Below are 13,175 nucleotides of genomic sequence, written 5' to 3' on the forward strand. Positions count from 1 at the left end.
TAAAATTACTAAAATACCCTTTGGACTTAGACCATTGACTTCGACTTTTTTTTTTTTTTTCACTATTTTATATTTTATGAGTCTTTGAGAACTTTACTCTTCTATTACATCGTGAAATTCAGCCTCTAAAACCTTTAATAAAATTCGTCCGTTTAAAAAGTAAATGGAAAAGTTAGGAAGGCTCGTTACTTTTCTGGCCCAAGTGTTACGGAAAATATTTTTATCTTGTCCACTTTAAACATATTTCAAATTTTAAATAAACACGTTTTTAGTAATGACTCGGTTGGTTTAGCTCACAAATTCTTTTTCGTTTCCTTTTTCTTTTAAAATTTGAGTTATTTCAAACCAACTCTAAGTTAAAATAGTTTGGAATCTATTACAAAAAGTTTGAAGACGTTATTTACCATTATTATAAAATATTATATTTAACAAAAGAAACGTAGTTATCGATGGTTCGAAAAGTCATTTTAACCCATTATTTTGAAAAGGAATAGAAGCATGCAACTAATTTGTGGGCTAATAATTGAGGGCCATAGTCGAGTACAGTCGATTCAAGTAAAATGATGGATGTGTTCGACATCGAATTTATTAGGGTTGGGTGGTAGTTATAATTAAACCTTCCACTTTAATAATTAAAACAAAAAAGAAAAAAATAATAATACTCGTACATCAACATAAAAATTATATGAAAATTAAATTTTATCAATTATGCGTCAGAGGACAAAATTATAATGTCATAAATACTTTTGAAAAAACTCATATATTAAAAGAAATGATTTTTCTTTTAAAAAAAAAAGTTTAAATACTCATTATACATATTATAATTTCTTCCTAGAAATATTGATAATTTCCTATGTGGATATAAAAATACTAATGTCGGCCATGGACGTAAACGTAATACCCCTCATCTATATATAAGTAGAAGAAATTTGTATGGAAAGACACCATCGAGAGAGTGAAAATGTGGAGACTTAAGTTGGGAGAAGGAGCAAATGATCCGTACTTATTCAGCTCCAACAACTTTGTGGGAAGACAAACATGGGATTTCGAGCCTGATGAAGGCACTCCAGAAGAGCGAGCACAAGTGGAAGAAGCCCGTCAAAGTTATTACCATAATCGTTTCAGAGTCCAATGCAACAGTGATTTGTTTTGGAAATTTCAGATTCTCTCTAATTATTATATAAATCATTTCAAATATTCATCTATTAGGAATTTACTCTAATTTTCTTTTATAGTTCTAATTGAGGACAAAGTTCACTAAATATATACATAAAAATTTAAATGGAGTTATAATAAGTTATTGAATATTATGAAAATGCAGTTTCTAAGAGAGCGAAATTTCAAGCAAACAATTCCAATAGTGAAAGTGGAGGAAGCAATAATTAATAAGGAAACAACGAGCATTGCACTGAGAAGAGCCACCAAGTTCTTTGCAGCCTTACAAAGCCCTCATGGCCATTGGCCTGCTGAAAACGCTGGCCCTATGTTTTATTTCCCTCCATTGGTACTCTTCCTCTTTCTATTCATTTTTATCTTATATAATTCTACCACAATATTACCCTTTTCTTTCAGGTATTTTCGTTGTATATCACGGGACATCTCCACATCGTATTCTCAGAAGAACACCGAAAGGAAATCCTTCGCTATGCATATTGTCATCAGAATGAAGATGGTGGATGGGGATTGCACATTGTGGGACAAAGTTGTATGCTTTGCACTGTTTTTAACTATATTCAACTCCGTTTGTTGGGAGAAGAACTTGACAAAGATGAGTGTTGTAGAGCTCGAAAATGGATTCTAGATCATGGAGGTGCTCTTTACATACCCTCCTGGGGAAAGATTTGGCTCTCGGTTAGTACTATATATATCTCTACCTTATTTGATTTGATTTGAGAAACTAAACTTATAATTTACTTATGTAGATTTTGGGAGTTTATGAGTGGGAGGGAGCAAATCCTATGCCTCCAGAATTTTGGTTGTTAGGGAAATTACTTCCTTTCATTCCTCGAACTTTGTTTTGCTATTCTAGATTGACACTTCTTCCTATGTCATATTTATTTGGAAAGCGATTTGTTGGACCCCTCACACCTCTCATTCTTCAATTACGTCAAGAAATCTATACTCAACCTTACAATAACATTAAATGGAGCCCAACCCGCCATTTTTGTGCAAAGGTATGTCCCTAAACCATTCAATCCTCCCTACCACAATGCATTAGTAAAGAACAAATCAATATTCGTCCTTTCAAAAGATTTGAGATTTCTCCGTGTAGAATTTGATCATTTTCATTTCATGTACGGTATTGGACTTTGATTATTTTGATTGAATTGGATATGATGATGTAGGAAGACAAATGCTTTGAACGTTCATTATTTCAGAAGCTCACATGGGATGCTATTCAATACTTTGGAGAACCCATTCTTAATAGCTGGGCCTTTAAAACGATAAGAAATAGAGCTCTTCAAGTAGCTAAATGTCATATGGATTATGAAGATCATAATAGTCATTACATTACAATTGGATGCGTTGAAAAGGTTAATTTCATACTTGTTTTTTCTTTTATAGTTAATAACATTATAGGAATAAATGTAATTGAGCTAATATGGTGGAGGGTATTGAACATGCAGCCATTGTTTACACTTGCTTGTTGGGTTGATGATCCTAATGGAGAAGCTTATAAGAAACATCTTGCTAGAATCAAAGATTACTTATGGATTGCTGAAGATGGAATGAAGATGCAAGTAAGCATTACCCATTATTAAATATTTAACTAATTTATAAATAAATAAATATTATATTTAGTCAAATCACAGGTTTCCATCCAACATTCAAATAAATTTTAATGAAACTTTATTATAAATATACGTAGGAAATAATAAGAGAAATATATAAATTACTAACATATACACATATATGCATACACGAGCAGAGTTTTGGTAGTCAATCATGGGATGTTGCTTTGGCCATTTAAGCTCTTCTTGCAACAAATCTCCGTGATGAATTTTCTGAGACACTTAAGAAAGGACATGATTTCATTAAACAATCACAGGTACTGAAATTTTTTAATTTAAATAAATATTTATTTATCTTATTTTAATGTAATTCATAAAGGTTAGAGAGAATCCTTGCGGTGATTTTCGAAGTATGTATCGTCACATATCTAAAGGAAGTTGGACATTCTCTGATCGAGATCATGGATGGCAAGTTTCTGATTGTACTGCGGAAAATTTACTGGTATTTTATTTTCATAATTTTCATAAAAAAATACATTAAATTTTAAATAAATATATTAATCTCTTATAAAATGACGTGTCAGTGTTGTTTGATATTTTCGACAATGCCTTCCAACATCGTAGGAGATCCAATGGAACCACAATGCTTTTTTGAAGCAGTCGATATCATACTTTCCCTTCAAGTAAGAATTGTAATTTCGAATTTGCCTTAGAATTATTTTTTTCCTGTTAACTTAACGAAGAATTGGTGAATTTTGTTGTGAAATAAATAGGCAAAAAATGGTGGTGTCTCAGCTTGGGAGCCTACCGGAGTTGTACCATCGTGGTTTGAAGTAACTAAGGCCTTATTTGATAATTATTTTCTCAAACAATACTTAAATACATGATTATAAAAATAAATAGTGACAACTAATTAATATCATTATTTTGTTTCATCTTATACTTTTAGCTACTAAATCCAGTAGAGTTCTTCGAATATACGGTATTGGAGCTCGAGTAAGTAGAAAATTTAAGAATATTACTTGAAAAATATTACATACAGATAAATGACATTGAACTGATTATTATTTGTTTTATTTCCGTTGTGATGAATCATGGAATGGGTGAAAATAGATATGTAGAATGCACGTCATCGTCGATACAAGCACTTGTTCTGTTTACGAAGCTATTTCCAAGTCATAGAAAGAAAGAGATAGAGATATTTTTAAGTAAAGCAGTGAAGTATTTGGAAGAAACACAGAAAGAGGATGGATCGTGGTATGGTAATTGGGGAGTTTTTCACATTTATGCAACATATTTTGCTATAAAAGGACTAACGGCAACTGGAAACACGTATAATAATTCCTCAACATTAAGAAGAGCTGTGGAGTTTCTTCTAAAAATTCAATGTCCAGACGGTGGGTGGGGTGAGAGTCACATTTCATGTACACAAAAGAAATACCTTCCTCTTCCACGAAATTCTTCCAATCTCGTTCAAACTTCTTTTGCTTTAATGGCTTTGATCCATTCTCAGCAGGTTTGTTTTACTATTTTACTTCAATTATTAAAGTACGTAAAGCTTAGATATATAATCAACAAATTCGTATGTAGGAAAAGAGAGACCCAACTCCTCTTCACGGTGCAGCAAAGCTACTAATTAATTCTCAACTGGAAAATGGTGATTACCCTCAACAGGTTGGTTATTGTAATGTGTGTTTTGGTTAAACTATAACTTTTACTTTATTAATCATTTGTTATATTAAAAAAAAGAGTTATTTGTAATGGCAGGAAATAACAGGAGTATTTATGGGCACATGCATGCTACACTATGGATTATACAGGAATGTATTTCCATTGTGGGCACTCGCAGAGTATTGTAATAGGATTTCATTGCCATAGTTTCAACTAAATTTATGTAACCCGCTTTCAGCTTTTTTTTTTCATTACATCTCCATATACTATATATGTCACTTGAGACTTGAAATTAAGAGTGAGACCAACCGATTATACAATGAAAGCTTATAATAAGAGATAAACAATGCTCATGTAGTATATGAAATTTCATAAGAGAATTTTATGGGGTACAAAATATATTATGTAGCTATGCATTATTATATGGATTCCTAAATGCCTCAGGTCACTTCTATGTGGCTTCATGACTCCCGTACACCCTCCTGCCTAGATCAGCGACATTATTCACCTAAAAAAATGTAGAAAGAGATGTTTATAAGAATATTCTGTAAGCAACCTACTTGTATGCTCTTTTCGCATCCTTAACCTTGTAAGTGTTCATGGCCTTTGCTTTGGGTTCTAGTGAGTACATATATTAGGTCCCAAATCATTATTTTATACAACTTAGGTGGCTTACGTTACTTATGCAGTGAATGATTAGTGTTCTAAGTTGAGGTACGACCTCATCAGTAAAACTGAAGGGTCAATAAGGTTGTATCTAAATCTAAAGCTCTCTGAACATCATTCATGGAGGGTAGCTAACAACCCTTCCACGGGACCATACCACCAATAAAATTGGGTGGTTGCGATCCCCTGTGTGTCGATCAGCTACTAGGTCAACTTATGTGGTCCACGCTCCCCAGCTCAGAGACGGAATTGCGACTCAGAGGTCCTGTTTAGGAGACCCTTAGTTATCTCCACTAGGTTGGGCACGANTGAGTAGAAAACAAAGACTCCGTGAGGCCTGAACCAACCATTTAAATTTTATGTCACCGCAATAAAATAAAATATTGGGGACTCGACAAATAATTGAATAACACCGGCATTAAATAAACAAGTGATGATAAAAAGAAAAAAATTCTAATTAGTGAAGGGAAGATTGTCTTTAAGAAGAGACATCATGGTTGAAGCACCTCAATCCAAGTGGAAAAGAATTAATCCAAGTGGAAAAAAATTTAAGCGACCATGGCAAGCTAGTCCAAAATTAGATAGAAACTTTGGCTAAGGCCAATCAAGTAAGTGGTCTTACAATTGGCTCGGTCGAAAGACTTGTCTTATCTATGACGACATGTGCCTAGTGGTTCTTGCACGTGTCATTTATGCTTTATATGTTGATGTATGATATTATGATGACGTTATTTGATGATGATATGATGACGATGGAGTTGAGGTTGAGTTGCGAAAAAATTACTTAGTGATGTTGTAGCAGATATTCAAGAAACTCCTGAGACTATTGCAGAAGAACCCGCGGTAAAGCAAGTGACACCTGAACCACTGTTGAAAAGATCATCAAGTACTATCAGAGTACCAGATATGTATGTACCTTCGTTACACTATCTATTGTTGATGAAAAGAAACCAGAGCCCTTTGATGAGGCCCTACAGTTGGAGAATACAACCAAGTGGGAGCAAAAATCTGTTGTACTGAGGTTGAGTACGTGGCAATAGCTGAAGCTGGAAAGACGATATGGATGACTGACTATCTGGAAAAATTGGGCAAGAAGCAGCACGAAAAGATTCTTTATAGAGATAGTTAGAGTGTCATACAGTTTGTGAGGAACCCGGTCTATCATTTAAAGATAAAACATGGAAGACGATACCATTTCACTTGCAGGTTAGTGGAAGATGGTGATTGTGTTTTGAGAAGATAGAGGGTGCAAAGAATCGAGCAAATATGTTGACAAAATTTGTTGATGTTGGAATATTGAGGTTGTGCAAAGCCTCAATTGATATGGTAGAGTGAAGATGCTCTTTTATAATGAAATTCTTGGTTTACTGGATCAGTCTACCAGTGAGAGAATTGTTAGGTTATGGAGCCTGCTTATTTATAGCTTAGTCAACTGTTATACATAGTAAAACTATATAGGTAAATCACATATAAAATAAATCTTCATAACATAGTAAATAGTTATGCATAGTAAATAAATATGGTAAATCACATATAAAATAAATCTTCATAACATAGTAAATAGTTATGCATAGTAAATAAATATGGTAAATCACATATAAAATAAATCTTCATAACATAGTAAATAGTTATGCATAGTAAATAAATATGGTAAATCACATATAAAATAAATCTTCATAACATAGTAAATAGTTATGCATAGTAAATAAATATGGTAAATCACATATAAAATAAATCTTCATAACATAGTAAATAGTTATGCATAGTAAATAAATATGGTAAATCACATATAAAATAAATCTTCATAACATAGTAAATAGTTATGCATAGTAAATAAATATATCTATATTTGGTAAAGTTATATATAGTAAGCAGAACCATGCATAACCATATATATCCGGTCGCGTCAGAGCTCTGTAAATGTACTTTTCTGTATTCTCTATATTTTCTCTTATTGTACCTGCCTAGCCAATATTCTCCATAAATTTTCTCTATCATATTCTTTGTATTCATCTAGATCAAATGTGTGTTGTTGTGCGATCCTATCAATATTAAATCTGCTTAAACTTTCTGTTTTTCTGTTTGTTCTCGTAGGAAAGAAAGAATTCTGCTTAAACCTTTTGTTTTTCTAATTGTTACGGCCCGAAGAAAGAATTATGATATGCGTAAATCTGCCATTGTTAGTAGAAAGAAAGAAAAAAAAAAAAAAAAAAAAAAAAAAATTACTGATATTGACAAATTTATTTTTAGAAAATGAAGGGGGAGAGATTGAAGGAGAGAGGAGGAATGAAGGACAATTTTTTTCAATTTCTTAAAACTTACCATTTTGAACTTTAAAGGAATTCCAATTTTCAAGTGTCATATCTCATGTATTTCTTTACCAAATTTATTCAAAATGGTGTCCTAACCCATACTAAACAATTTTAGAAGCATTTCATCCACTTAACTCCCAGATTATTGATCTGATAAAAGGATTCAAAAGTTCAGATCTATAGACAATAACGCTCTGAGCAACTTCTATGAACGATACTCGACCAAAAACCGCACCAAACTCTTCAGATCTGAAGTTGGAAGACGTTTTCTTCATTTTATCTCCAAGAAATCCTTAGCCCTCTCTTTCCTTTCCCACTTTCTTTTCTTTCTTCCCTCTTCATTTGGAGAATAGTAACTCATCAATTACCTAGTTAGATTAAACACAATAAATGACTCTTAATAAAATTTATCAATTTAAAAGATAAAAGAAAAAATTAGGAAGGCTGGTTACCTTCCTTGAATGTTATATAAAATATTTTTATTTTGTCCACTATTAAAATATATTTTCAAATTTTAAAATAACCAAAACATGTGTTCAAAAATAATTTTTATCTATTTTAGATGTCCTTGAATCTGTATTGATAACAAAGCTTTTGTAGTACGGTTCGTTCCATAAATTCCTACCTCTCTATCGATCTCTGAGATGTAAGGCAATTTCAGCTTCCTTTCCGAAAACTGTTAAAAAAGCACTGAAAGACTCTATTGAGACAAAGATGAGCTGTCAAGAATGTAGAAGAGGTAGGATGGACAGTTGGTCAAATCTAGTATGGATCGTACATGGACGGTAGTTGGAGTCAGAGGCTCTCTTAGAGATCCCAATGCGATGGTCATTGGTTAGATTTCGATGGCCGACTTTTCTCTATTTATTTGATTTTTGACATATTTTGAAAAGTAAAAGAAGCACTAATAATTGAGGCATTGAATTTGTTAGGTGGTGGGTGGTTGCCATACTTATTAATTTGATAAATACGTCTCTATATATATATATATATATATGTATATGTGTGGGTGTATGTATGATATCGAGAATCATCAATAAAATTAACGATACAATTAAAATGTCGATAAATATTTTTGAAAAAAACTCATATATTAAAAGAAATGATTTTTTTTTATTAATATGTGAGCTCTTTTTACTTTTAAATAAGTCTAAATACTCGTTATACATGTTAATGTTGGTTACATTTTGTTTTCATTTTTTAATAATAATTCATTTAGATTTTTTTAAGTATAATAGAAATATTGATAATTTTCTCGTTGTGAATGGATATAAAGTACTAACGAAAAGGTCGATGTTGGCCCATGGACGTTAATGTAATAACACCCTCATCTATATATAAGTTGGGACTTTGAGCCTGATGAAGGCACTCCAAAAGAGCGAGCTGAAGTGGAAGAAGCACGTCAAAATTATTACCAGAATCGCTTCAAAATCCAAAGCAGCAGTGACCTCTTTTCGAAATTTCAGGTTCTCTTTAAATTTTATATAAATCATTTCAAATATTTATCTATTTTGAGTGTCAAACTTTTTTTTTTTTTTTTAATTAGTTTAGTTATAAAAATCATTTCAAATATTTACCAATAATAGATATGAAGTTGTATTCCTATGGAACATGATAATATACACATGGCTTTATTCAATTTTTGGGTATGTATCTCTATAGAGGATGGCCCGGGGACTTTCCTGTGGATTATAAAGCTAAGGAAAGTCCTTTGGCCATCCTTGGAGATGCAAACTCGAAAACGAGATAACATGAAAAAATTGTATCAGAGGAAGACACTGAATGGTGTGCCAATGAGAACGTTGGATTCTAAGGGGGTGGATTGTGAGATCCTTCATTGATTGGAGAGCGGAATGAATCATTTCTTACAAGGGTATGAAAACCTCTTCCTAAAGAAGTATTTTAAAATTGTGAGACTGATAGGAATAAATAAGGAGCTAATGGTTTGTTGTAGCTTGATAATGAATATTGCAAACTTAGTCTAAAATAATATTACTTTAGTTATAAGAATATTGCAAACTTGATAATGAATACACTGGTACTCTTCCTTTTTCTATTCATTTTGTCTTATATAATTCTACCACAATATTATCCTTTTCTTTTCAGGTATTTTCGTTGTATGTTACGGGACATCTCCACATCGTATTCTTAGAAGAACACCGAAAGGAAATCCTTCGCTATGCATATTGTCATCAGAATGAAGATGGTGGATGGGGATTGCACATTGTGGGACACAGTTGTATGCTTTGTACTGTTTTTAACTATATTCAACTTCGTTTATTGGGGGAAGAACCTGACAAGGGTGAGTGTTTTAGAGCTCGAAAATGGATTCTAGATCATGGAGGTGCTATTTACATACCCTCTTGGGAAAAGATTTGGCTCTCGGTTAGTACTATATATATACGTATTTTATTTGAAATGGCGTAACTCAAATTTAACGAACTAAACTTATAATTTAACTATGTAGATTCTGGGAGTTTACGAGTGGGAGGGAGCGAACCCTATGCCTCCAGAATTTTTGTTGTTAGGAAAATTACTTCCTTTCATTCCTCGAACTTTGTTTTGCTATTCTAGATTGACACTTCTTCCTATGTCGTATTTATTTGGGAAGCGGTTTGTTGGCCCTCTCACCCCTCTCATTCTTCAATTACGCTAAGAAATCTATAATCAACCTTACAAAAACATTAAATGGAGTCCAACTCGCCATTATTGTGCAAAGGTACATTCCTAAATCATTCATCCTCCCTGACACATTGCATGAGTAAAAGAACAAATCAATATTCATCCTTTCAAGACGTTTGATTTATGCAGGTAGAAATTGATTATTTCCATTTCATGTACGTATGAGATTTTAGTTACTTTGTTTGAATGAGACATGATTATGCAGGAAGACAAATGCTTTGAACGTTCCTTGTTTCAAAAGCTAACATGGAATGCTATTCAATATTTTGGAGAACCCATTCTTAATAGTTGGGCTTTTAAAACAATAAGAAATAGAGCCATTCAAATAGCTAAACGTCATATTGATTATGAGGATCATAACAGTCACTACATTACAATTGGATACAATTGGATGCGTTGAAAAGGTTAATTTCATACTTAGTTTTTTCTTTTATAGTTAATAACATTATAGGAATAAATGTAATTGAGCTAATACGGTGGAGGGGTATTGAACATGCAGCCATTGCTAACACTTGCTTGTTGGGTCGATGATTCTAATGGGGAAGCTTATAAGAAACATGTTGCTAGAATCAAAGATTACTTGTGGATCGGTGAAGATGGAATGAAGATGCAAGTAAGTATCACCCATTATTAAATATTTGGCTATTTATAAATAAATAAATATAATCTTTGGTCTTAAAATGTCAATTTAGACCAACATTCAAATACATGGTTTGTAAAACTTTGTTATACAACAAATAATAAGAGAAACATATAAATGACTAATATATACGTACACGAACAGAGTTTTGGTAGTCAATCATGGGATGTTGCTTTTGCCATTCAAGCAATTCTTGCAACAAATCTCCACCATGAATTCTCAAAAACATTTAAGGAAGGACATGACTTCATTAAACAGTACTAAAATTCTTTAATTTCAATAAATATTTGTTTATATTGTTGTAATGTATTCTGATATAAAGGTCAAAGAGAATCCTTCGGGTGATTTTCGAAGTATGTATCGTCACATATCAAAAGGAAGTTGGACATTCTCTTATCAAGATCATGGATGACAAATTTCTGATTGTACCGCAGAAAATTTATTGGTATTTTATTTTATTTTTATAGTTTCCATAAAAAATATATATATATATATATATATTAAATTTAAATCAATTTACTAATCTTATATATATAATGATGTGGCAGTGTTATTTGATATTTTCGACCATGCCTTCTAACATCGTAGGAGATCCAATGGAACCACAATGGTTTTTTGAAGCTGTGAATGTCATACTATCCCTCCAAGGAAGGATTGTAATTTCGAATTTGCGTTAGAATTATCTTTTTCTCGTCAACTTAGGGATGAATTACTGAATTTCGTTGTCAAATAAATAGGCAAAAAATGGTGGTGTCACAGCTTGGGAGCCTACCGGAGTTGTACCATCGTGGTTTGAGGTACCTAAAGCCTTATTTAATAGTTATTTTCTCCAACATACATGATAAATCATAACAACTAATTAATATGATTATTTTGTTGTATCTTAAACTTTTAGCTATTGAATCCAAAGGAATTCTTAGGATATTCGGTATTGGAGCTCGAGTAAGTAGACAATCTAAGAATATTTCTTGAAAAATATTATATGTAGATAAATTGAATTAGATTGCTTATTATTATTTGTTTTGTTTTTCTTGTGATGAACCATGAAATGGGTGACAATAGATACGTAGAATGCACGTCATCGTCGATACAAGCACTTGTGCTGTTTAAGAAGCTATTTCCAAGTCATAGAAAGAAAGAGGTAGAGACATTTTTAAGGAAAGCAATGAAGTATTTAGAAGAAAAGCAAAAAGAGGATGGATCATGGTACGGAAATTGGAGAATTTGTCACATTTATACAACATACTTCGCTATAAAAGGATTAGTGTCAACCGGAAACACTTATCATAATTCCTCAACCATACGAAAAGGTGTGGAGTTTCTTCTTAAAATTCAATGTCCAAATGGTGGGTGGGGAGAGAGTCACATTTCATGTACACAAAAGAAATACATTCCTCTTCCTAGGAATTCTTCCAATCTTGTTCAAACTTCCTTTGCTTTAATGGCTTTAATCCATTCTCAGCAGGTTTGTTTTACCCTCTTTTACTTTATAATTATGTAAAGCTTATATATAAAATAAAGAAATGATGTATGTATGTAGGAAAAGAGAGACCCAACTCCTCTTCACCGTGCAGCAAAGCTATAGATTAATTCTCAAGGGGAGAATGGTGATTACCCTCAACAGGTAGGCTATTGTAACGTGTGTTTTGGTTAAACTATAACTTTTATTATATTAATAATTTGTTATATTAAAAAAGAGAGTTATTTGTATGGCAGGAGCTAATGGGAGTATTTATGAACACATGCATGCAACACTATGGACTATACAGAAATGTATTCCCGTTGTGGGCACTTGTAGAGTTTTGTAATAAAGTTTCATTGCCATAGTCTCAACCCAATTTATTTAAACCATTAATTATGTTCGAAATGGCTCCCGTTCAAAATATGTCGAAACAAATAACTGAAACGGAAGAAGAATTTGAGGGGAGCAAGGTTTTGAACAGAGGATTCTTAAACACTTTTGGTTTTTAATTCTATTTGTTGCTGTGAAAATAGCAATACACTCCACTCCATTACTATTTATAGGGGAGAAAGCACATCTAATCTCCTAATTCCAGTTAAGGAACACCATTCTTCCTAACTAAAGAGTAACAATTTCCTTAAACTTATTAGATAACTATGTTTTACCCAGTCGAGCTTATTGACTCACATTCTCCCTCGTAAGCTTGACTTTGCTTGAGATTTTTTGACTTCGAACAACTCCTGCATGTCTGCAAAGCTTAGCCCTTGCTAGAGCCTTGGTGTGAAAATTTGCATGTTGCTATGTAGTATTAACGTTGCTAGGTCCCTGATCAACTCAGTATTATTCACACAAAAAAATTTAATTCCACACCATACAATTTCTTCCACTTCTCTATTATGTGCAAGGACTTCTTCATTTTGTAGGTTACTCTTTTGTCTTTCAACCTTCTTTTTAGACATACCTCTAGCCTTCTATGGTTGAGAAGACAAGTTTGATGTCTCATTTGTCTT

General features: G+C 32.5%; 1 protein-coding gene and 1 pseudogene across 1 annotated transcript; both read left to right on the top strand.

The window, feature by feature from the left end:
* The first annotated feature begins 956 nt into the window (after window positions 1–956).
* On the top strand, window positions 957–4,795 carry LOC111805210 (beta-Amyrin Synthase 2-like). The gene is given in 14 exon segments (XM_023690152.1): window positions 957–1,162; window positions 1,322–1,504; window positions 1,573–1,851; window positions 1,923–2,174; window positions 2,346–2,534; window positions 2,628–2,741; window positions 2,930–3,049; window positions 3,112–3,234; window positions 3,317–3,415; window positions 3,506–3,565; window positions 3,682–3,728; window positions 3,846–4,248; window positions 4,323–4,406; window positions 4,500–4,795. Coding segments are annotated over 14 exon segments (2,265 nt in total). The 5' UTR covers window positions 957–961; the 3' UTR covers window positions 4,611–4,795.
* Window positions 4,796–8,148: 3,353 nt separating this feature from the next.
* LOC111805535 lies at window positions 8,149–12,533 on the top strand (annotated as a pseudogene).
* Window positions 12,534–13,175: the final 642 nt, after the last annotated feature.

This window comes from Cucurbita pepo, chromosome LG11 (assembly GCF_002806865.2).
Source record: "Cucurbita pepo subsp. pepo cultivar mu-cu-16 chromosome LG11, ASM280686v2, whole genome shotgun sequence".
In the NCBI taxonomy this organism is placed as follows: Eukaryota; Viridiplantae; Streptophyta; class Magnoliopsida; order Cucurbitales; family Cucurbitaceae; genus Cucurbita; species Cucurbita pepo.